Source organism: Schistocerca gregaria, chromosome 1 (assembly GCF_023897955.1).
Source record: "Schistocerca gregaria isolate iqSchGreg1 chromosome 1, iqSchGreg1.2, whole genome shotgun sequence".
Lineage (NCBI taxonomy): Eukaryota > Metazoa > Arthropoda > Insecta > Orthoptera > Acrididae > Schistocerca > Schistocerca gregaria.
The window spans coordinates 752,054,725-752,081,579 of record NC_064920.1 but is presented as its reverse complement, the minus strand read 5'-3'; the positions used below and the strand labels follow the sequence as shown (position 1 = coordinate 752,081,579).

The following is a 26,855-nucleotide window of genomic DNA, read 5'->3' as shown; positions in this document are numbered from 1 at the left end:
TGTCTTGAAAGGAGGGTATAATATGAACGTCAACAAAAGCAAAACGAGAATAATCGAATGAAGTCGAATTAAGTCGGGTGATGCTGAGGAAATTATATTAGGAAATGAGACACTTAAAGCAGTAATGGAGTTTCGCTATTTGGGGAGCAAAATAACTGATGATGGTCCAAGTAGAGAGGATATTAAATGTAGACTGGCAATGGCAAGGAAAGCGTTTTTGAAGAAGAGAAAATTGTTAACACCGAGTATAGATTTACGTGTCAGGAAGTCGAAAAATGGTTCAAATGGTTCTGAGCACTATGCGACTTAACATCTGTGGTCATCAGTCGCCTAGAACTTGGAACTACTTAAACCTAAACTAGAACCGCGAGACCACCGCGGCCGGCTGTCAGGAAGTCGTATCTGAAAGTATTTGTATGGAGTGTAGCCATGTATGGAAGTGAAACATGGACGATAACTAGTTTGGACAAGAAGAGAATAGAAGCTTTCGAAATGTGGTGCTACAGAAGAATGCTGTAAATTAGATGGGTAGATCATATAACTAATGAGGAGGTATTGAATAGGATTGGGGAGAAGAGAAGTTTGTGGCACAACTTGACTAGAGGAAGGGATCGGTTGGTAGGACATGTTCTGAGGCATCAAGGGATCACCAATTTAGTACTGGAGGGCTGCGTGGAGGGTAAAACGCGTAGAGGAAGACCAAGAGATGAATACACTAAGCTGATTCAGAAGGATGTAGGTTGCAGTAAGTTATGGTAGTTGAAGCAGCTTGCACAGGATAGAGTAGCATGGAGAGCTGTATCAAACCTGTCTCAGGACTGAAGACCACACCAACAACAACAACAACGACAACAACATTTATACTTTGCTGTTGCTATACTTTACGGCAGATACGAGCACTGCCTGCTTCGGACCATTAACGTATAAACTGACAAGTTACATATCCGTTAAGGCTCTTCTTTTCAATGGAATTCACAGACCACGATGTCTGAATGCATGCACGAATGCTTGAATGAATCAGTGATTGATTGGTTGACTGAACGAATGAGTGAGTGAAGGGCGTGCCGTGTGCTGTTGCAGGAGCGAGAGCGGCGAGCCCAAGGTGCAGAGGCTGGCGGCGGGCCCCGCCGCGCCGACGTTCGTGGCGAAAGCCAGGGAGCCGCTGCGGCTGTCGCGCGGCGAACACGACCCGCGCTTCCCCGACGGCTTCCCCCTCAAGGTGAGCGCCGGCGGCGCGTCTAGCTCTGTGCGCACAACTGCAGGGTGGTGCACCAAATGTGTTGCCATTTTGTTTTTGAATATAAACTTTCTTGTCAATACAATCTGAAAGCAACATACACTAAAATGAAGAGCCGTCCGTGGAGATGTGTTCTAACTCAGCACATGCTCAATATGTCCACCATTTCGTTTCCTAACTTCCTTCGAACGAACACTGAAGTTAGCGATTACCCTACGACACATGTCTTCCGTAATTTCACCGCAAGCTTGAAGAATAAGTCTTCTGAGCTCTATTAAATCATGTCGATGTTTGGGGAAAAATTTTTATTTAGGAACCCCCAAAGAAAAAAGTCGCATGGATTGAGGTCTGGACTATTGGGGGGCCAATTTTTTCCGTTATTGAAGCTACCTGGAAACCTGAGTGAAATAATCCGCATGTCGAAATGCTCGTGTAAAAATTCCAACACAGTGTTTGCAGTATGTGGCCTCGCTCCGTCTTGCATGAACCACTGCGTGTTGAAGGGCAAGGCAGTAGCAAGAAGCTGTGGAATGAAGCTATCGCGAAGCATGCTCAAATAACGCTCAATGTTCACAGTTTCTTCAAAGAAAAAGGGTCCAATAAGTCCGTAACTGGAAACTGCTGCCCACACTGTAATCCTTGGAGCATAATGTTGTCGTTCGTGAAGCATTTGTGGGTTTTCAGTGCCCCAAAAGCGTACATTTCGTTTGTTAACCACACCGTCTAATAGAAAATGCGCCTCGTCTAAAACCCAAACGTTGTTGAGAGTTTCTTCCCTATCCTCCGCCCACTGATCAAACAATAGTCCTTGTGTTCTTCAGTGAGCTTCTATGCACAGGTCATCTTGTATGGGTACATGTGGAGGTCACTTTTAAGAATGCGTTGAACGGAGCGTCTGGATATTCCCAGTTGCACTGCTGCCTTTCTACACGATTTCTCGGGACTTCTCTGTACAGCAATTCTTACCGCTTCAATATCCTCCGGCGAAAAAACAGGCTTAGGCTGAGGTCGCTTCGCTTCCAATACTGTTCCTTCTTGTACAATTTCATCGTACAACCTGTGGATGGTCTTCTTGCAAGGGACCCATCGTGTGTTAAACTGTTGCCGAAAACGCCTCTGAGTCAGAACAAGGCTTTTCGTTTCATGATAAAGTAACACAATTGCCGATCGTTGGTGTATCGCCAGTCTTCCATTGACAGCCATTGCTGCTTAATAGTCTCCTAGCGGCAGTATCGTGAATTGCACGTCATTTCGTAATTCATTTGTTTTTCCAAGTTCTGCTGGTACTGCTGTAGAGATCCCAGCGGGATATCTAATGTGCATCGTAAATTGTGAAAGAAACAATTGGTAACACATTTCGTGTGTCACCCTGTTGGACAGAGAGCGGGGGCAGACACCCGACTGTCCGGTACAACCGTATACGAGGGCAACAGAGGATGTGACGGAAAGCTGACGAACTGAAGAAAGCAAAAATCTTCATTTCTTTTAATTTACTCTTAACTTTTTTCTTGTTTTACCCTACACCGTCTCACTCACACTATTGATTCATTATTTTTATTTAACAGAATTAACTTTCTCCCATCAGAGGGTTCACGGTTATCATTTGCTTTCAAAGTCCAACGTGGGATCTGCCGTACATAAACAAAAGCATTCGGCACAACCCCAGCGCTCCAGCGTAGCTCCTTTTAAGATCCCTGCACATCGCCGTGTTGAAACAATGACAATGCAGTATAATAGCAGTAAGGTTTTTCCAAAATTGGGCCGACCATTCTATAACTGCTGCGTCACCCCAACTGGTAAAATCTCGAAAGTGGCTGACTTACAAACACGGCCCATATACTATGGAGCGTACGTAATTCAACCCCCAATATCACCCCAATCAAACTTCACAAAAATATCCTTACAGCCTGTTAGAAAAATACTGTACTTTAAACGCATTTATTGAGCATTTCCTTAACCTTGTTTATGTGCTAAATAGATTCCGTGCCAAAACCCTCTAGATAATCTACAAATTATATGCATATGATTACAACAATCACTCTATTGCACTCAAAGCACTATCCAGCCACTTATTGTTTTATATACGATTATAGTTTTTCTCCTGTGCTTGACAGGTCTAATAAGTAAGGTGAATTGTCATAAAACCTGTATCTTAAATACAGCTATTTTCTCATTATCAATCTATCTTCTGATCAATTTTCTTTTAATTGTGATTTCCAACCATTCTTGTTTGTTACTCTTCTACGGAAACACTACCATTTTTCATGAGACAGCAGATCATTTATAGGCATTCAGAATGATATTAATAACAAATAATGCATCCAAATGTAGTCGTTTGTTCTAATTCCATAAAGTGAGACAAAGTAACAGATTTACATGTCAGGCAATATTGCGTAACGGTGAAACAGAACGTCAGACTACAATCTGTGCCTTTCCTACGTTTTATAATGTGGATCCAGGAAATGGATAACAGTGAGAAATTATCAGGTTTGGACGTATAGCCTGTGATTAACGTTATTCTTAATGTCTGAGGACATTTTGTTGATAGATCAAAACTTTAAGTGTCAAGTGACATACAACTGTCGTGCTATTTCATATGTTTTAAAGAGAATATGAAAGCCGCAATTCATAACCTCAAAATAATGTGAAAATTATTTACTTTTCTTTTTTATTACTCATCTCTTTTATTGTATGTTATTTATGCATTAGGTCAACATGTTACTAAACTTTTGGTCCACCCTTGTTTTACTCTTTTCAAATTAACCAACAAGAAGATTTCCACAAAACACTGACAGTGAATACGAATTACTGTTATGAGACAACTGCATATTTTTAAGTTTCAGTTTCATTTTGATAACTGTAAGTGTTTTATAATCATCTACTTAAAAAGCTGAAGAATATGCTGAACTAAAGAAATATACAATATATAAAAATACATTCTGGTCTCAGTTTGAAACTGATGTAATATTTTTGCAGATTTTACATCTACATCTACATCCATACTCCGCAAGCCACCTGACGGTGTGTGGCGGAGGGTACTCTGAGTACCTCTATCGGTTCTCCCTTCTATTCCAGTCTCGTATTGTACGTGGAAAGAAGGATTGTCGGTATGCTTCTGTGTGGGCTCTATTCTCTCTGATTTTATCCTCATGGTCTCTTCGCGAGATATACGTAGGAGGGAGCAATATACTGCTTGACTCTTCGGTGAAGGTATGTTCTCGGAACCTTAACAAAAGCCCGTACCGAGCTACTGAGCGTCTCTCCTGCAGAGTCTTCCACTGGAGTTTATCTATCATCTCTGTAACGCTTTCGCGATTACTAAATGATCCTGTAACGAAGCGCGCTGCTCTGCGTTGGATCTTCTCTATCTCTTCCATCAACCCTATCTGGTGCGGATCCCACACTGCTGAGCAGTATTCAAGCAGTGGGCGAACAAGCGTACCGTAACCTACTTCCTTTGTTGTCGGATTGCATTTCCTTAGGATTCTGACCAATTTAGCACATCCATAGGCATTCATAATTTTACTTTTCAGACCCTATACAAATGTATACATAAAGAAAATTACTAACATTCCAAAAATTAAAAGTTGTGTTCTTTTTATTTAAATTTAGTTCATATATTAAATCCAAATTATTTGAATTTGTATAACAAAAGTAAACATAACTTTGGAAATATGGAAACAAATTATATGGCTTCAGTAGCTATATCAAATTTTTAACATTTCTCTTTATATTCATATTTCTTTAGAAATGTTTTAAAATGTAAGAACATTTCCCACATTACTCCAATTCCTTTACAGGAAATTTGTAATTATTATTTCAATAATCTGCAATTTTCCCTGTAAAATATTTATATGTGACAGTATATCCATGCAACACTCATTAAATAAAGTCAACAGTGTTTCTGTTATTTTCATATAAACTTTTTTCTGTTTTCAAGTACCTTGTGAAATGTTTTATTTCACACCTATTTTATTATAATTTCTTTTCTGATAAAATTACAAATGTAAAATCTATCACCTACATTACATTTCTAAAATTACAACCATTTTCATACTGTACTCTATGATTATTTAAGATTTCTTATTCTCTTTTTATGAATACAGAATAATAAATAGCTGTCTCTCTCTTTACTTTGTATCTATTTCTAAAATCTGTACTTGCACAAAGAACTCTATTTACAGAATGTTAAACCAAATGCCAGTGTACTTTTAGAGCTATCTTATATTTAAAATATCTTTGAACCTCTTCTTGTATACAATCAGTACCTAACTTTTTATGGTTACAGTAAACATTGAAATTTTTGCTATCACATTTCCTACAGTAATACTTTGTATAATATATATCCTCATTCTCCTTAATTTTCACTTCTTCATACAAATTACATGATTTGATCTTGTCTTTCGATATACAGAAACATCTTTTTAAATTCTTATTCCAACACCATTTTTATTATTTTCAATTTTTCACACAAAGTAAAGAAAAATATAAAGTCGTCAATTGATTTCCTTTATAGGTTGCATCTATTTCCAGTAAGAGTCAAGTCAATGAATATTATTTGTGAATTTGCTTTACATAGGAAAAATATGAGTTTCCATTGTTGTGTAATGCAAAATGTAAGTTATTTATCAATTTTATCTTTGTTCATAATATTACAACACTGAAACTCCAGTTAGCTTTTCTCTATCCAAACTTCAGTAGTTCTTTCTGGCAATATTTATTAAACTTATCTATGACCCATTTGTGACTGTATATCAATTTAATTTCTTACACTTTGATATCATTTCTTAAAAACTACTTAGTTCTGAAAGATTAAGCCTCCAACTTCAAGTACTGTACAGACGAATATTGTAGCCACATGGTCAAATTTATAAACGTGGGGAATAACATATCTGAAACCGGTATCTTTCAATAACAGGGACTGTGAGAGATGAATTTTATTTACTCTGATGTTTCATAAGTTTTGTAAGCATCTTCAACCATGAACATCTTTTTTGCCTCAAAGAACTACATTGCTTCATAAAAGCGATAAATATCTAATTTACCTAGGTAATGTGTGTTATTCATTTTCCTAGAATTCAGTCATAATATGTTAACTCTTATCATAGAAATTTAATCTACATGTTAGATTATATTTTGTACACTGTTGTCAAGGTCTCATTTAATGTTCTTGGATTCATCCTTGATACTTTAAAGCTGGTAAACCTTTCTCATTACATTAGTAAATATCAATTATGTAAGTTATTATAGTCATCTATCACCTTTTTTGTGTCTTCTCATATTTGTTTGTTCATATCTTATTAAGACAACATTGATCGTCACTGACACATGACTGTAATTTAAGAAATCATCGTTCAGCTTTCAAGGAATGATGGAAATTTGGACATTATCTCTGTGGATAATACTCTACACAGTTTCAAACTATGTAATGCATAAGTAGACATTGTAGTGCAATATATAAGTAGATATTGGTAGATATCAACAAAGAAGATATCTCAGCTTTCACTTTGTCTACCATTCACTTTGAAATAATTATTTTATATCGACTGGAACTATTCCTGTTGCATCTCTGGAATATTCTCAAGACCACTAGTTGTTGGGCAAGCAGTTTATTTTCTTGTACACAGAAATTAATATTTACAAACACACTAATGCTACACGTCTCCAGCTGGAACTATACAGCATCAAAAAATACCACATTGGCTACATCTCCCATTTCCATTGAGTTGGTTTCAGGGATTTTCCTTATTTATAAGATAAATTTCGGAGCTTTAAGTTGCTTTTCACCATATCCTGAAAAATTAACTGAATCTAGTAACACTATATATATATGAATGATCCTTCAGTTATCTAAAAGACATTCCTCACATTTCTTTCACCCACAGTTACGTTTGTCTCTTTTTCCTGTTGTCATCTCAGTTTCATAGAAAGTTCTGCACTTAATAATTCTTTGCTCGTCATGAATCTGACACCTCAACAAGTTAAACTGCAACAAAAATTGCATCTAAGGTGACCAGTGAAATAATGCACTATCATACACCAAGCACTTAGATTATATCGAAGCCTAGATTCACTTATCAATTCCATTTGTTAACCCAAAAAATGTTTCGTTCAATTAATCTGAGTTTAAATTACATATATAAAACAGAAATATCTGTATGCACTGTAAATGTTCATTGCACACTTTTCACGTCTTCGAAAATGCCATTTTCGACTACGTTGTGATGGTTTGAAAATGGGCCTCGGTCCGAAAGTAGTCATCGAATGAATAAAAAGTAAAGTTCAGCGACTTGGACTGGTTTTTCGTTCTCCTAAATATCTGTTTGTTCGTTTCTGACTAACTTTGTCCCTTTAATATGTACAATATCTACTTATATTTCTATTGTACTGTTAATCTTGGGCTTCGAAGTAGTGGAGAACATGGACAGTAGGTATTATCTGATCTCTAAATCTCGCAACACAAGATCTTATTCGTTATTCTATCGCGATGCTATTAAAATAACGTGATTGCGCATATACCAACTAACGAGAACGCTCATTTCCATGATAATAGCAAACATAGCATAAAATCGGTGTCGCATAATATTCTCTTTTCCTCTCCCTGAGCCAATTACGTTCATAAGATACTTCTGCAGCTCGCTTCTCGATGTAAACAGACCGCCGCTACCTTAATTTCATGTAAACTGTTATTAGAGAGCTCATCAATGCGATTTCGTTTCATAGTGCATAATTTGAAGTGAAGTAGATAGGAACACACAGAATGGTGTAAAAGATGAGGCTGTTGGCAATATTAACAGCTACGAGCTCTCTTAGCCCCGATCCAACTCAGCCTTTTGTTAATTTCTCGGCAAGCAGAAGTGAAACACACAGCCATCTCGTCGTAGAGTATCATGGGTACGGCAAGAGTCAGCTTCTGGGCTTTGCTTTGCCAAGAGAAATTCCTATCGTGTTTTGAAATTGCTTTGAGAAGTCTTTACACAAGGGCAGCTCCCTTACACAAGCTCTTTAGCAGCTATATTCGAGAGTTGCGTTTTGGCTTTCATCTCCCTCCTGGCGAGCATCAACTTTCCAATAGAATTACCTCGTGGCTTTCAGTTCTGACACGGGGAAAACGCCAACAGCAGACATTTATGCAGTGTTATTCACGTGCCGCAGTCCTTAAAACTATAACATGATTGCAAACGTGCTGATTTGTACTGATTACATTTCACAGCGAAACAACAAATCGGGCGCGTTAGTATAGTAACTACTCTGCTATGATAATCAGTTAATGAAACATGACACTCAGGCATTGAACACTCTCTGCAGCGATCTAATATTAACGAAGCAACATCATTAACCGCAATGTGTGATTTGTCATGTAGTATCTCACGTTGCTGATTAAATGAAGCAGTTTAACATCGTAATCGTCCACAAATGCGTGAGTGCTTGATGTGTACACTCTGTTTCATTGGTTCGACTAACTTCAATTTTATCTGTGTTGGACGGTTGACACGAGGAAACGGAAATGACATTAAATGTCATTTACTGTATCGTTTCCGCGCATATCGGACATTTCTGTTTTAAAGGAAGAATAACGCGTAACTTGTTTGAAAATTGTAAAGCGTATCGCCATAGAGACTAATAAAGGTATAATAACAGTAATCATATTAAGTACGAAACAGTTTACTGATGATCTGCAAAATTTTGTTTTGCAGAATATCACGAAGTCTTACCCATTTAATGTTGTTATATTGTCACGAACTAGCGGAAATGAAGTTCGTGATACAAGCAATAATTTTACAAAAAATATGTGTGAAATCTTATGGGACTTAACTGCTAAGGTCATCAGTCCCTAAAATTACACACTACTTAAACTAAATTATCCTAAGGACAAACACACTCACCCATGCCCGAGGGAGGACTCGAACCTCCGGCGGGACCAGCCGCACAGTCCATGACTGCAGCGCCCTAGACCGCACGGCTACTCCTGCGCGGCAATAATTTTACATTCAGTGCAGAAAGGAGCCATTATAATATCCCTAAAGCTCTTAATGCCCCATAGAAAAGACACTGGTTTGAAACTGAAAGACAAAAATTTGCTTGTTCATTGCTGATGCAGGCATTATCAACTTTACTCCTCTAATAGACACAATATCTGCATATACTTCCGTAGTAATGTTAATGTTGGCCTTTGGAGTAGTGGAGTATATGAACAGCAGGTTTCATCTGAAATCTACTTCGTGCTATACAAGATCTTATTCGTTATTGTAACGCAATGATATTAATAAAAAAAGTGATTGCGCACATAAGTAAAGCATAAACTAGGAATGTACAGTTTAATACATTCTCTATTTCAATTAAATGACTGATTCGGGAAACCCAAGTAACTTTTTAGTGCAATCAACGTTATTAACACTTTCAATGCTACTTCTCCAACTTCATAAAATTCATACTCTTCTTCGAAAAATTGTGTTGACTCCTCGTAGCGATGTTTGTAAATGTAGAACTCACAACTGTTCATTTAGTGTTGGAGTCCACCTAATAGTTGTATATCGAAGCTTAACCATTGCATTACTAAGCACGGTCGTGCGACCCCGTTATCTGCTGAAAAAAGTCACAAATTTTTCATCGACCTACGTATAAGTTTTAGCTTCGTTTTTATTTTGGTTGTCACAACAAGCAAAGCTTCCGTCACCAATAATATACATGACTATACTAAACAGTTTTCAAAATGCACTGCCTGACAAAAAAATGAAGCACGCAGAAGAGAAGCAGAAAACTAAAATTAAACTTAAAAGGGTATTTCAGGTTACTTTAGTGATTGTACAGTCGAGTCAAAATTACAAAGAACGTGGCAGTGTAATCCCAATTATCAGTATAACATCGTACTCCCTGGCCCTAAATGCATGCGCTGATCCGGTTGATTGACATGAAGCCGTTATATCGCCTTTTGCGACAGTGGCCCACAAGCATTGTGGTATCCCTGATACTGGCACTGGGTCCCATAAACGCTGTATCTGGGACAGATCCGGGGTCTTGCTAGCCACGAGGGTACTTCAACATCACGCAGACAGTTAAGAGAGCCACGTGTCTTGTGTGAACGAGCATTGTCCTGTTGAAAAATGACATTACGAAACCGACGTATTACAAGTAACAGATGACGACGCAGAAAGTCCGTGACCTACTACTGTGTTGTCAGAGTTCGCTGTTTCACTACCAGCCATGACCCGACCTCATAACCGGTGGCTTCACACACCATTACCCCGGGAGTAACACCGCTGTGCCTATTTAAAATACTGGTAGAAAGGGGCCTCACCCTATAACACTACCACTCTTGCCGACTGAACGAAATGCAATGCCATCCATCAGCTCTACATGCTTCCCGGCTACACCACCACTCCGAACGCAGCCGGTTGTGTTGTTGTGATGTGTTGTGGTGGTAGCAGCAGCCGACGCGTAGGACGCTAATTCTCTAGACTGTCTGCTGTTAGTCTCCGACCAATGTTGAGGGACGACACAAAATGTTGCCAGGAGCTCATTACTTCTTCTAGGAGGCAAGTGCAGATGTGAAGACGATACCATGCGCTTAGTGCACAATGCGACGATCGTCGCTTGTGGTGGGCAGGCATGGCTGACCGAAGCCTTGACGATGAATGTGCCTGTCCTCACGTTCCCAAGCAGTCCGACTTCAGGCCACTATCACATCCGAATACCCCACAAATATGTATATTGCACTATTCGACCAGATGGCCAAATAGAGACCCCCAATGAGGCCCCTTTAATACTCTGTCAGTTGCTCCGACGATCATTCCTTTTACTATTTCTTAACATTTTTCCTGCACCTGTTTCGCCTTAGTTTCCCATAAATTCCTATTTATTTCATTCCCAAGCGATTTCTTTAAACTTCTTTCTTCCGCCGGTCAACTGATTTCTCCTGTTACCCAAGATTTGTTCGGAGTTTTCTTTCTTTCTTTATACCTACACTCCTGGAAATTGTCCCAGGAAGGGGAAACTTTATTGACACATTCCTGGGGTCAGATACATCACATGATCACACTGACAGAACCACAGGCACATAGACACAGGCAACAGAGCATGCACAATATCGGCACTAGTACAGTGTATATCCACCTTTCGCAGCAATGCAGGCTGATATTCTCCCATGGAGACGATCGTAGAGATGCTGGATGTAGTCCTGTGGAACGGCTTGCCATGCCATTTCCACCTGGCGCCTCAGTTGGACCAGCGTTCGTGCTGGACGTGCAGACCGCGTGAGACGACGCTTCATCCAGTCCCAAATATGCTCAATGGGGGACAGATCCGGAGATCTTGCTGGCCAGGGTAGTTGACTTACTCCTTCTAGAGCACGTTGGGTGGCACGGGATACATGCGGACGTGCATTGTCCTGTTGGAACAGCAAGTTCCCTTGCCGGTCTAGGAATGGTAGACGATGGGTTCGATGACGGTTTGGATGTACCGTGCACTATTCAGTGTCCCCTCGACGATCACCAGAGGTGTGCGGCCAGTGTAGGAGATCGCTCCCCACACCATGATGCCGGGTGTTGGCCCTGTGTGCCTCGGTCGTATGCAGTCCTGATTGTGGCGCTCACCTGCACGGCGCCAAACACACATACGACCATCATTGGCACCAAGGCAGAAGCGAGTCTCATCGCTGAAGACGACACGTCTCCATTCGTCCCTCCATTCACGCCTGTCGCGACACCACTGGAGGCGGGCTGCACGATGTTGGGACATGAGTGGAAGACGGCCTAACGGTGTGCGGGACCGTAGCCCAGCTTCATGGAGACGGTTGCGAATGGTCCTCGCCGATACCCCAGGAGCAACAGTGTCCCTAATTTGCTGGGAAGTGGCGGTGCGGTCCCCTACGGCACTGCGTAGGATCCTACGGTCTTGGCGTGCATCCGTGCGTCGCTGCGGTGCGGTCCCAGGTCGACGGGCACGTGCACCTTCCGCCGACTACTGGCGACAACATCGATGTACTGTGGAGAACTCACGCCCCACGTGTTGAGCAATTCGGCGGTACGTCCACCCGGCCTCCCGCATGCCCACTATACGCCGTCGCTCAAAGTCCGTCAACTGCACATGCGGTTCACGTCCACGCTGTCGCGGCATGCTACCAGTGTTAAAGACTGCGATTGAGCTTCGTATGCCACGGCAAACTGGCTGACACTGACGGCGGCGGTGCACAAATGTTGCGCAGCTAGCGCCCTTCGACGGCCAACACCGCGGTTCCTGGTGTGTCCGCTGTGCCGTGCGTGTGATCATTGCTTGTACAGCCCTCTCGCAGTGTCCGGAGCAAGTATGGTGGGTCTGACACACCGGTGTCAATGTGTTCTTTTTTCCATTTCCAGGAGTGTATTTCTCATTGTGAAATCTACCTTTGCATTCCCCTTCAGAATATCAGAACAGGGGACTAACCCGGAAACTTTTGCCACTGGAGAGATCGTCAACACACTTTTTAAAATTTAGGCCATATGCCCTGTGGATACACATTGTGTGTATTTAATGCAGTGATTTCCATTGCCTTCTGCGTACCCAAGATGTTGACCATTGGTGATTCTTCCGCCTTTTTGAGACAGTTTACACCCCAAGGACAAGAGAATGCCCTGAATCTCTGTGCGCTGCTCCGCCTTCTATAACAAGGCCGTTAACAGAGCGAGGACGACTTCTACGCCAGAAACCTTCGGCAACCATTGCTAACGAATTTATTGAAAATTTAGCAGTGGTTGGTTCAAATCCATGACTCAGGATGGTTTACTAGTGAAAGACATTACCCCTAGATCGCGGTCCGAATTTACTTGTCATTAACGAAACTCTTCTCTTGCAATTCTGTGGCCAGCTATAGCAACAACTCACTAGGGATGACCAACTGTGCACTTCAAGCTCCAAATACACACTGAAGTATTATGAACTCATAAACTTTTACCTCCGGACTGATTGCGACAGTGTACTGGGTGGTCAAAAAGGCAGTATAAATTTGAAAACTTAATAAACCACGGGATAATGTAGGCAGAGAGGTAAAAATTGACACACATGCTTCGAATGACATGGGGTTTTACTAGAACCAAAAAAAACAGTTCACAAAATGTCCGACAGTCGCGTGAAAGATCTCTTGTGTGCGTCGTTTGGTGATGATCGTGTGGTCAGCCGCCACTTTCGCCGTACTTGGCCTCCCAGGTCCCCAGACCTCAGTCCGTGCGATTATTGGCTTTGAGGTTACCTGAAGTCGCAAGTGTATGGTGATCGACTGACATCTCTAGGGATGCTGAAAGACAACATCCGACGCCAATGCCTCACCATAACTCCGGACATGCTTTAGAGTGCTGTTCACAACATTATTCCTCGACTACAGCTATTGTTGAGATATGATGGTGGACATATTGAGCATTTCCTGTACAGAACATCATCTTTGCTTTATCTTACTTTGCTATGCTAATTATTGTTATTCTGATCAGATGAAGCGCCATCTGTCGGACATTTTTTGAACTTTTGTATTTTTTTGGTTCTAATAAAACCTCATGTCATACCATGCATGTGTGTCAATTTGTACCTCTCTATCTACGTTATTCCTTGATTTATTCAGTTTTCAAATTTATACTGACTTTTTGATCACCCGGTGCATTATCATGTCATTTTCAGTACATCACTGGAATTATCTATTCCTACCAACAACAGTGTGTGGCTCCTTGCTGGTTGTGTTTCATTATTGTACAATGTTAACAACGATGTTCGTAATAAATATGTTTATTACGTCGTGTGGAGAAGGACTAGAGGTTCTCGTATTTCACTGGCAGAATTATCCCACAGAACATTTGCATTCGTAACTCAGGACTCAGTCGTTTCTAGGCCTGGGTTCCTATCCTTGGAGTGATACACATATCCCTCTGCGCCGTCGTCTCGGGACCATTGTGCGTAGCGTCAAGTGAGTACAACGTGGAGTACCCTTTAATTGTACGGCTTGGGCCGTCCATCAACGAAGAAGGGGTGGTCGATGTAATGACGAATGATGAAGACATTATGAAGAGGAGCGGGATAATGCTGTAAAAGGTCTGTCATTACGAACTGGAATTAAATTTTAGTGATCCATCAGCACCAAGTCGGCGTCTAAATTCATTGCAGTGCACTAGTTATAGATCCCATTTATATGACGTGAACACGAACAGTGCCGAGACTAAATGGTACAAAACGTAGTATTCATAGCACTAATTCATCAAATATACAATGCATGTTACAGAATGTCTAACTATGAAACGGCATCATGCACGCGATTTCGATCGTCGTGGAAACTAGGAAACAACTCGATAACTAATACCGTCAGATTGCTTTTTCGAGTCACCATCTACTTCACCTAATTGCAGGCGTTTATTGCAACTGTATTACGTGGATTGTATCGAATAGAAAACTTTTACTTTTTATTCTTTGAATTGTGTCGCAAGCCGTAGAGAACGCAGTATATAATTCCAGAGAAGGAATGGTAATGAAACTTCCTGGCAGATTAAAACTGTGTGCCCGACCGAGACTCGAACTCGGGACCTTTGCCTTTCGCGGGCAAGTGCTCTACCAACTGAGCTACCGAAGCACGTAGCTTCGGTAGCTCAGTTGGTAGAGCACTTGCCCGCGAAAGGCAAAGGTCCCGAGTTCGAGTCTCGGTCGGGCATACAGTTTTAATCTGCCAGGAAGTTTCATATCAGCGCACACTCCGCTGCAGAGTGAAAATCTCATTCTGGAAGGAATGGTAATGATTATTAAATATGTCATATTTATTTATCTCCTGTTTCTCAGATTATTAGACGTTTGCTATGTACGTTACAATATTCCGATTCTCACTTCTTCGTGACGAAGCTGATGTTTATGTTATCCAATCCTTTTACTATACACAACGGCTCTTTTTATCTAAATGAAGTGATAACAGTAAAGGGAAAATATAAATCGTCTGTTTTTGCTACATAATTCCTCCATTAATACACCGTAAGCACACCAATTTTCTTCTATGCAACTACCAGTATATCAACTGGTGTTAGTCATTATTCCTCCCTCAGATCTCTAGAGACCGCCGCTTCATTCAAAGGCCATTAGATTGCGATTATGACTTTTCTTTTCCTTTGATGTGTCTTCTTTTGATCATTTAGCCCTATTAGTGGAAAGGGTCTTTACGCCAGAAGCTTCTACTAACCGCTGTAAAGACGTGCCGTAAATAAACATCGCGAGAGCAAAAGCGTGTACTTGTACTACAAGTAGAAGTGATGTGGATAGCTGAATAGCAGTATTGCATGCTCGTGCTCTGCAGAAGCGAACCTATAGTGACTCACTGAATGCTGTTCAAGTTATTCAAGCAGAGAACGGTAACATATAGTGTCTATAAAAGAATGCCCCAGTTCCAGTGCTACATTATAACAATTTAATTTCTTACAAATATCAAATACGTCTGTTTTAGTTATACAGCACACATCTAACCTAAAATCCAATTCGTCTCACATAACGTTAAAAAATATGGAGCAATAGAAGCCGTAATCTCCTGAGTTCTGTCTCTCAAAGCTCGAAAATCACTAGAAACTGGCGCAACGTAGGCACTGTCCTACAGAAAGCCCCAAAGCAAAGAGTCACATAGTGTAATGTCAGGTGAACGTAGAGGCCAGCGGAAAAGAGCTGTGTCGTATTGACCATTACGACCAATCGAACAGTCAGGGAGTGCGACGTTCAACCACTCTCGTATGAGGAATTGCCAGTGGTGTAGGACTCCTCCTTGTTGGCAGATACAGTTTTCAGGTTCACTTTCTATTTGCGGAAAGAGACATTCTTGCAACATATCAAGATACTGCTCCCATGTTACGGCTGCTTCAGCGAAAAATATGGTCTGTACACTTCACGTTGAGACACAGTGCAGGAAACGTTTAACATCTGAGAATCTCTTTGACATTACATAAGTTGAAGAGGGCGTTCTGATACCCTGAACATTGTGGACATCTATCTTCTCACTTAATTCAAAAGCTGCCTCATGAATAAAGTCATCTTTCGACTGCAACATTTAATTTGCGAAATTATAAAGAACACCATAATCATCTGGCTTTAAAGCATGGACTAGCTGTAACCGAGATGGACGCAGGTGTAAACGGTATCTTGAAACCTTCCACGCTATTGTCTTTGGCGATTGAATCTGTAGACTTATTTTCCGAAAAGTTTCTTAGGACTACTAGGGTAAGATACTCTGATATGGTCAGCATCCTCTTCAGACACCTCTGCTAATCCCGTGCTTCTCCCTGTACAGACCCATCCGGTCGTGTCGTATGGACTGTACATTTGGAGCCCGTTTTTGGCATACGAGATCACAATTAAACTTTAAACGAAACTTACACTGAATTGAAGTTACACATCCACTCTTAGCAAACCGTAGGGTAAAAGACGCTTTAAACTCGGCTGTCTCCATTTGGCTTACGTGGACGCTTCAGGCGGGAAAACTGCAAAGCAGTCCCCGTGCATGAGCTTACCTAAAACTGTTTGAATTACTCTTTAATTACTACTTTGAATTACCGCTCTACAAGACTGACAGTTGACACTGTTAAAATTTATAACTGATACGTTCTTTTATGGATACCCTGTATTAGTTAGTTAATTATTTGATAGTTACTCTCTGGTTTCGAATTCACTCGAGGCATTCCTCAACGGTGATGAATTTTTTACATTTTTGGTGTAATTTCAGTAAAATATTTTGAATACATCGACAAGTGAAGCAAAAATGTCAGAAAGCAGGTATATCGTCCATAACCTATTCGGTGCCACAATGGTCAAGACAATGAATCCCCAATGAGAGGAGCAGTACTCAATTTCCCATCCGGTCATACAAGTTTAAGCTTCTTGTGGTTTCACTAGCTCGCTTAATTTCGGAAGTTTTTCTTTGAAAAAGACATGGATAATAATTTTTCATACACTCCTCTAAACCGCCTCAAATGCTCGACTGACGTTGAGTAATTGGCACAGTATGGAATAAGTAATTTCGAAATAAGAAAGTAGCCAATTGTAGCATAGGGCCTGGGGGAGCGACTACGTACCACACATGGTATCCAAGGTTTCACAGCTTGACAAAAACATGTCGTCGTGGAATGCTGCCAGTTTTTGCCGAAATCTACGAAAGGAAACAAAAGATTAAACAATTTAACCATTTCCATTCAGATTTACATGGTAGCCGACATTGTGATATAATTTCATTCAACATGCCGCTCTTTTCATAAATCCGAGATTGACAGCGGTCAATCGATATATTTCAAATAAATTACCTTAGATGAAACCGGTTTTGTTCTTCATAACCTAAATTTTACGTAACAGAAGTTGTTTTGCTGTAGCAATGTACATAGTAACAAGCACTACATAGACTTACTTGAAATTGTCCTTTCCTTCCGATGTGCAGCTTTTTGCTTATATTTACTTTATCTAGTATCGTCGCGTGGTTCAAGTTTTCATGTTTGCTTTGTCTGTTAAAAGTTATCCCGAGCTTTACCAACGTGTATTGAAAGTCATTACCACCTCTTATTCGCAAAAGGTATGTCAGATTTAATGGGGAGAAGCTTCCATCAACTAATCCGCAAATTTTGATTTGCGGAACAGTACTCATTTTAATTTTGACACTTTTTTTAGAAAAATCTGTTGAAGCATATGGTGCATTTAAATCGAAGGGGGAGGTCAAAATACCTAACTGTGATAACTAATTTTACTTAACTCCTAGTACCACTGGGGCAGTAGGACCCCACAAGCACATTGGAAATATATACCTCTCTTGCTTTGAAAGCTATTATTTTCGAAATATATGACTCTGTCCCTCTGAGTCAATTGTATCTAGTGATGTTTTATTCTTCTTTATTTTACTGTCCATTAAAATTTATAGATGGTTTTTTGTAGCTGAGTACCACTGGGTCTAATATTACCTTAATCTAAATTTCTAATAGTTTCTTGAATGATACATTTATGAAAAAACAATGGTGACTGTTAGGTTGAACAGCTGTAATGTCTGTTTTTAAGTTAGTTCATTAAAATACTGACAATATACCCTGTCTAAATTACTTGGGGCTATGTAGCCTCAGTGTTACTCAGTAAAATAAAACTCCTGGTCGTAGGAGGTTTGAAAGTCGGTGTTTATGTCAATAACTTTCGCAATATTTTGGCTATACAAAAGAATATTTCAGTGTATAATGCTTTGATCAAACAGAATCATCTGATATACACCACGATAAGATTCTGCTTGATTTTTATTTTTGTATTTTTCTAGTGCTTTTTGTTTATGTGTGGTTCTAACCCTTTGATCACTTTTCAACCTGGAAGACTCTATGTATTATAAATACGGTTTGCATGTTATCAGAACCGGCAGTTTGTGAATGATGACTAATGTCATTTAGAGTCTGTGAATTATCCGTAAAATTTGCCATCACCATAACTTAAGTTCGCATGATACTAAATTTAGTTCGTAAGGCACGCCGTAAATCTGACGAAATGACGTCATTAGCCAATACAATAGAACAATAGCCTCAGCTGAATGGGGCATTTGAGCAGTGATGGTAGCAGTCTTGACACATTACCGTTGTATGTAGAAATCTCACCCTTGACGGCTACAGCTTTGCTTATGTTTTGTAGGTGACTCTATACTGATTTTGCCAGTGTGATGGTGGCAACACTGACACAGTGAGATATATCATTGCAACGATCTCGTGCTACCGTTTTTGCCGAGAAGGATAAAAGACAAACATTACGGAACACCTCAGTCAACACATGACGCCGTGGACCTGGAACCGTGGACAACAAAAAGGATACAAGATAAATATATCCACAGGAGTTTGTGTATTTGGGAATCTACGTTTTTAGTGGGGTGTCGAATTGATGCCATGTAAAACAAACGTTAGATTATAGCTAATTCGCTTGTCATTAAAAAGAACGAACGTGACTATTGAGTGATAAAAGTATGTGCGTAGTGTAGTCCTTGATATTTAATTTTGTTGTTTGAAACGATCTGCATTACTAACACGTCGTTGTGGGAAAACGGAAACAATACCGTGTAGTTTTCAGAATTCGTACGCCGAGCTCCATCCTATAACGTGTGACCCACAGCGCTAACGCCCGCGTTTCAATATTATCGCAACAACAACAACGACGCACGGGGCCATAAATTTCCCCTGCTCGATATCTGGCGGCGTGGCGCCTGTATCGAGGCAACTCTGCATACAAGAGTGCACGACCCGGCGCAGCGTGTGGCCGCTTCACGCCGCCTAATGGCTGCCGCTCTCATTTGACTGTAAATTCACCTGTTACCGCCACAGGCCTTTATCCCGCTAACAGAATAAATCAGGGGCGGCCAAGATTCGGTTCACAAACCGTGCCCTGGCACGAATTCCGTAGCGCTCAGCCTTGCTGCACATTCTCCCCCACAGCACTGCACTGCATACCACTTGATTTTATATTTCACCCTTCGCAAAGACAAGGATCAGAAACAAAACAAATTTTGAACATTATTCAATTATGTTTTCCGCGCTTAAGACATAATATACTTTTGATGTGTTACAAACTGTTGGCAAACGGACAGACGCAGATGATTTCACAGATTTTCGCTCTCCGGTTGCCACGTAATGGTGACTGATTTAATTTCATAATAGGGAAAAGGTCTTTCACACAAATATGTCGATCGAAATATTGTAGCGTTTTTGCAACATCATGGTGGAGACGTGGAAAATCTACCCGAGGAAATTAACGTAGACGTCCAATGCAGTTTTAAGATAAAATGATTTGTCGTTACAACGGGAATTATCTTACAGGTTCATCAGTTACATTTGCACATGCACAAGTGCACTCTCAACTGAAACGTCAAACAGTCTCTAAATCAAATGTAAGGCAGACAGTGTCTTCAACACGTTTAGGAAACCATCCTTGTAATTCTTTCAAGGTCGCATTTTCTTTCATGGCAGTCAGCTTAGAGAACTGGTCTGAATGTATCCCTTCTATATCGTGATTTCCATTTTGAATGGATCCCCAATCAAATGAGAAATAAGTTGTTTCTCACCTAGCAAGCCCATTTAATATGCGAGGTCTTCAATCTATTCCAGATGCTCTAAATTTCGTTCATGCACTCATTTTTCCTTCATAATTTCAACAACAGCAGGTTTTAAACTCAATAATTGTTCCAGCCATGCTCCTTTACTTAACCAGCGTACTTTGCAATGTTATAAATGTGTATATAGTCTGCATATTCTACGTTTAGCTCCATCGAAAATGGTTGCAACGGACTGTGAAATAATGCGTGAGATTTCATAAGTTTTACTATTCATACTACCAATCGCTTCACGCCCTACATACCTGCAATTAAGCACAAAGTATTCCCCGACGTTCAGAATAATGAATAACGTCATCGATCGTCGTAATTTTTTCTCTTTAACTTTCAACTAAATCTTTAAATATTTTCTGTGTGGTATTGTAATATTGTTTCATAGCAAACTTGCACTATCTGTCGTTTATGCGACTGCATAATATGTACTGAGAATTCTGATCCCTCCATTCTGTCATTCCTATTCATTTTCAAAGGTTTGTGACGATAGACTGCCTCTCTTTGTGCAAACAGTCGCTAGAACCCGTGGACATCTTTCATACCATGAACAAATAGAAAAGCGCAAAATACGCTGACACCATGATTACGCCGAACTGAGGAGAATTGTGCCAACCGACAAATGGTGCACGGCAGCACTAAATGAAATATAACGCTATACCAAGTGTTTCTGGAAATAAACAAGCAAAACTGAGACAGGGTGGGCCTTGGCCTCCACGCGGTCCACTCACTCGGTCAACGTGGAATATTTGGCATGCCGTGGCTGGCCTGAAACAAACCATCTGTGCTAGTCAAAACCTATGGGAATCTGGGGCTTACCGCCTAAGTTAGCCCAGCGATGGAGGTCAGTTGTACATACTGATACTCTTGATCTGTCAGACTGGGTACCAGACCGTTGAAGGTAAACCATCAATGATCAGCTTCACGAAACTACAGATTACATTAATTAAAGAATGTTTAATAGTGGACTATGTACATTAAAGCAAACAGATGAAATACTAGTTTATGTTTATATTTAAATAGAAAGACTGAAGTGACACTCAGTGCTCAGTTCATCTCGAAGCATTTGGCTTAATGGATAATTAATTTATGTTATTTACTACAAGAGGTCCCTGAAGCAAGTGGCTGAATAGAGTTGCCTCAGGTGAAAAGGGAGGTAGCATTGTCCCCGTCACCAAGATCGTTCAAAAATGTTCAAGTGTGTGTGAAATCTTATGGGAATTAACTGCTAAGGTCATCAGTCCCTAAGCTAATTATCCGAAGGAGAAACACAGACACCCATGCCCGAGGGAGGACTCGAACCTCCGTCGGGACCAGCCGCACAGTCCATGAATGCTTCGCCCTAGACCACTAGGCTAACCCCGCACGGCACCAAGATCGTCTGTAGGATTGGAGACATAATCTCACTGACTTGTAAATGTGTCAGGGTGTGGCTTGCTGGCTGCAAGGTATCTCAATGAGGTACAAATCTGTTGTTGAACGAATGAAATTAATCGCAGCCGACACAGACCAACAGTGGACAATAGTGCTTGCAGTTATTTAAGAAAGCAGTGCAATAGAAGATTAGGTAGGTCAGTGATCTGTTACATGAACGACATAATTAATCTTGTGTGTCCGTAGGCCTTTCGAGTTTTCCGCTTCATTCAGTTTCGTATCATTGTTCTGACGTATTCTGGTTTTCCACCAATGGTATATGCTGTTACCGATCGTTCAGATTAGTGTCTTCCAGTTAGTCGGTAAATATCCTTCACTCTCCTACTACATGAGATAGCACCTGATCATAAAAAACACTACCCTCGATTTTACCGGAAGAAATAACACTCGTCGGCTCTGTGATGGTGTCTTAGATTTATTCCTGGAGGAGGGAGAGATGATACTACAACACATAAAATACTACATCACTTTATTAAACTTTGAGCAAGATGAAATACGTAACTTTGTAACATTGCATGTCCACAGGAATATCATAACTATTTATCATTGTTAATGAACATCAGCGTATCACTTGACACAGAACAAGGCAGCAGTCTCTTCTCACAGACTGCAGTTGATGATAAACATTTACGCCCAGTTCTGTCGATGCAACTGGCTCGGCAGAGAGATGTTGCTGTCGTTTTCAGCGCTGATTGCAGACTGCGCTGAGCGGTACTCCGCTCAGACGTAAGCAAACGTGCTGTAGCGGCAGGGTACGGACACTGGGGAGCGTGTCTACGCCATCGTCTCTTACTCGTCGTTGCTTCTGGCATCGACTATGTTCGCGTGTGGTTCCATCGATATTTACCAACCTGGCTTTGGCACCTCGTTCTTAGGATGAAACCACACTATTGTTGCTTTCCATTTGTTCTCAAGTGCCACACATCGCGGCTTACAAAAATTAGACCGATGACCTTAGCAGTTTGATCCCTTAGGAACTCATACATACGTAAAATTAAGCTATCAGACAACCTCAGTGTCTAGGGCCCTCATACCTGCCTTTGCTGGAAGCAGTTGTTATGGGGTATGAGTACAGCCAACGTTGCTACTGTTCTTGTCTCCCAGAAAATTGTTAAATTGGGCATGGACCACGGAAGATTATTGCTCCCTAAAGTAAACGTGGCTATGTTTATGCCTGACTTGCTCACGACTGCTATCGCACATAAGGCAGGCGTCACAAGGTCAGACAAAATATCGCACAATGCCGTACGTAAAAAAATACTGCAAATTAATTCTGATGTGACATGTGGAGGGACATATTTTCAGATTAAGTGCAGTTTACGACGACATACTCATGTAGCAGCTCCGAAACTATATCCACTGTTCTGTGTCATGAGATGACAATTTTGAAATCGAAAGGTGAACCAAGAAATAGATGAAGCAATCATAATAAAATTTATGAAGTGTAAGATTATCACAACCTTTGGCACTCGTCAGTAAGAACTACATCTCTGGAACAGCCATGTGACATTTTATCATCCAGTACACATTTAAACCAAATCTTATTCATGCCCAATAGATTTCATGTTCGTCTACAACAATTACCTCAGCGTTATTGTTAAACGATACTCGTACACTGACTATAAAATGAGCTCCAGAGCGATGAACGCCGCCCAGAAAATAGAAAGAGTCGCAAATAACACTCACATGTGAAAAGGAATAAGGTCCCAAATGTAGTCTCCACACCCTTTAACTTTCAGAGAATTGCTTGGATTGAAGTTTCAGTATTTCTTCCGATGCAGATATCTGGCCATGCAGCTCCATTCTGCGACCCCCCATCCATCTTAAACGTTAAAGTTACATGTTGTCAAAATGATTCAAATGGCTCTGAGCACTATGGGACTTACCTTCTGAGGTCATCAGTCCCCTAGAACTTAGAACTACTTAAACCTAACCAACCTAAGGACATCACACACATCCATGACCGAGGCAGGATTCGAACCTGAGACCTTAGCGATCGCGCGGTTCCAGACTGTAGTGCCTAGAACCGCTCGGCCACTCCGGCTGGCCTACATGTTGTCAATGAGACCACTCTCGTGGACGTCAGCTTCACAAAGACGCTTGAGAACTGTTTGCACGTATATTGAGTCTTCGTCACCAATTCAAACGCTCTCTTCTTTCAGCTTTTAACTCCGATAGGTTGTGAACGAGATACAACGTTGTCTGTGCCATTGGTCTAAATGATGTTATGCTACCTTCTACTGGTGCCTACTCTTGTTTGAAAGCTAATTTAATTCTCAAATTAACATTGGGACACTCCACTGGCGTTTGCTTCCTTCCCCCGCAAGAACTACATTCAATCCCAGCAGTGGGTTTACTTCATAACCTATAAAATTAACCATTTCATTTTGGAAGTGCTCATTTTATAAAGAAGGAAACCTCAGAGCCTGGGAACTAAAAATAACTCGTGCATATACCAGAGCAGTCAGGTTGCTGGTCGGACTCATTGCCTTACCAAGTTTACATTCACATTAGGAATAAAATCATCAGCTGCCAGGATTAGTCTGCTTGAAATCGAAGGTAAATGTGTTCTGGATAGACGATAGGAAGGACGATTACGTTTCAACATCCCTTCGACGAAAACCATTAAAAATATTTTAGAGAAGTGTACGGAAAGGGGATCCCGTGGTCTAGGGAGTAAAGTCTTTGACTAATAATCAAACCCTTCTGGATCTCGGGTTCAAATCGTTTAAATATTGGAGAAAAATCATCAGCAACGGCAGCTGAACACGTCTTCAATGAGAGATCACCCTCATGCAGCCAGCACCGTTGTCAAAGTGGGGTAGAGGAGCGGACAGAGGTTCAGGGCACTCTGCTACCCTCGAGCTGGAAAACTGCCCATAGAAGGTGAAAAAAATCAGCAGTTCTCAATAGCATGAGGACGCAGAAGGTGATGAAAACCACTACATGAAAGACAGACATAGGGCATCAACAGGACATATGGCCTGTAATACAACAAGTGTCATGATGATCTCTCCATCGGAAAAAGAGTCCGGATTACTCCTCCATTCGGATCTCTTGGACGGAACTGCCAACGGTGAGGTGACCTTGAGAAAAAGACTGAATACCCAATGAAGGAATAACGCTCTACGACTCGGAACATCGAATGTCACAAGTTTGTGCACAGCAGGAAAGATTGAAAATCTGAAAATAGAAATGCAGAGGCTCTATCTAGATATAGTGTGCCTTAGTGAAGTGAACTTGAAAGAAGATAAGGATTACCGGTCAGATGAATGTAAGGTAATATCAACATCAGCGTAGAATTATATCACGAGTATAGGATTAGTTATGAATAGGAAGGTAGGGCAGAGAGGGAGCAACTGTGAACAGTTCACTGCAAGGGTTGTTCTCATTATATTCGATAGTAAACCAACAACAACGATAGTTCAGGTATACATGCTCATGTCGAAAGCATATGTCAAAGAAGTAGAGAAAGTATATGAGGATATTGTAACGGTAATTCAGTATGTAACAGGAGCCAAAAATCTAATAATTATTGGATGCTGGTAGGCTGTTGTAGGGGAGGGAATAGAACAGGGTTACGAGCTTGACAGAGGAATGAGAGAGGAGAAAGACTAAATGAATTCTGGAATAAATTTCAAGTACTCTGCTCAAGAATCACAAAAGAGGAGGTATTCTTGGAAAAGTCTCGAAAACACAGCAATATTCTAGCTGGATTACATCATGGTCACACAGAGATTCCGAATTCAGAGATTGGATTGTAAGACGTACCGAGGTTCAGATAAAGACGCAGATCACAATTAAGTAATTATTAAGAGTAAAATGGTTCAAGTGGCTCTAAGCGCTTTGGGACTTAATATCTGAAGTCATCAGTCCCCTAGACTTAGAACTACTTAAACCTAACTAACGGAAGGACATCACACGCATCCATGTCCGAGGCAGGATTCGAACCTGCGACCGTAGCAGAAGCGCGGTTTCGGACTAAAGCGCCTAGAACCGCTCAGCAACACGGCCGGCTATGAAGAGTAGATTCAAGTTGAAGAGAAGCGTCCGGAAGAATCGAAGTGGAAAGAAGTGGGATACTGCAGTACTGACGAATTATGAGACGCATTTGGAGTTCGCTAAGGAGGTGAATAGTGCGTTGAGGAATGCCAGAGTAGGCTCCTGAGTTGAAGAGGGGTGGACATCCTTAAAAAGGGTAATCACAGGTGTTGGACAGACAAACAAAGCTAACCGGAAGAAAACCTAGGTAACTGGAGAAATATCTCAACATTAAACCCGAACGGGTAAGAGCAGAAAGCTTCGGACGATTGAGATTCCGTATTAGCCGATAAGAAATAAGTACAATATTCCTGTTCTCTCTTAAGGTCGACTGTGGGAAGGAAAACGAAACTGCACATATTCACAGCACACATTTTCTTTCTTGTAGTCGGTTTCAATGTAAAATCTGTGCATTGTAGTTACGAAATAACCTACATCCGCCCGAATGTTCGTTAAAGTATGGCGTAAATATCTGAAGCGAAACTGTCAAGAACTTTTGAAGACGTTCGCTAAAAACTTTTCTGCTTCGTAAATTACATATGAAATTCTGCTATTTTAGAAGCAAAATCACCCATGATGGACGAACCATGGAGGACAAAAAAAGCTGACTAGTACAAGCAAAAAGGATTTTCCTGACCAAGAGAAGTTTATTGGTATCAAACATAGCCCATAACTTTAGAAGGAAATTTCGGAGCACAGTATGGTGTGATAGTGAATTACAAACCAGAACGGAGGCAATAGACACGTCTCAGAAGTGGTGGCACAGAAGAATGTTGAAAATTAGAAACTGTTAAAATAAGGAATGAGGAGGCGAAGAAAGGAATATATGGACAACACCTACAAATAGAAGGGACGGGGTGATAGGAGTTGTGTTAAGACATCATGGAATGAACTCTATGGTGCGAAAGCGGCCTATAGAGTGTACAAACTGTAGGGGAAGACAGAGATTGGAATATATTCAACAAATAATGGAGAACGTAGGCTGCAAGTGCTACTCCGAGATCAAGAGATTAGCACGGGAGAGAAATTCGTGACAGACCTCATCAAACCAGTCAGAACACTGGA

General features: G+C 40.9%; 1 protein-coding gene across 4 annotated transcripts in view; it reads left to right on the top strand.

Moving 5' to 3' along the window:
• LOC126267692 (probable 3',5'-cyclic phosphodiesterase pde-5) overlaps positions 1-26,855 on the top strand; it is a 1,251,264-nt gene that overhangs the window by 1,053,769 nt on the left and 170,640 nt on the right. For all 4 annotated transcript variants that reach the window (XM_049973005.1, XM_049972997.1, XM_049973010.1 and 1 more), the window contains exon 6: positions 1,081-1,219. In XM_049973005.1, coding sequence (XP_049828962.1) covers positions 1,081-1,219 — 139 coding nt within the window. The remainder of the gene's footprint in view (positions 1-1,080; positions 1,220-26,855) is intronic.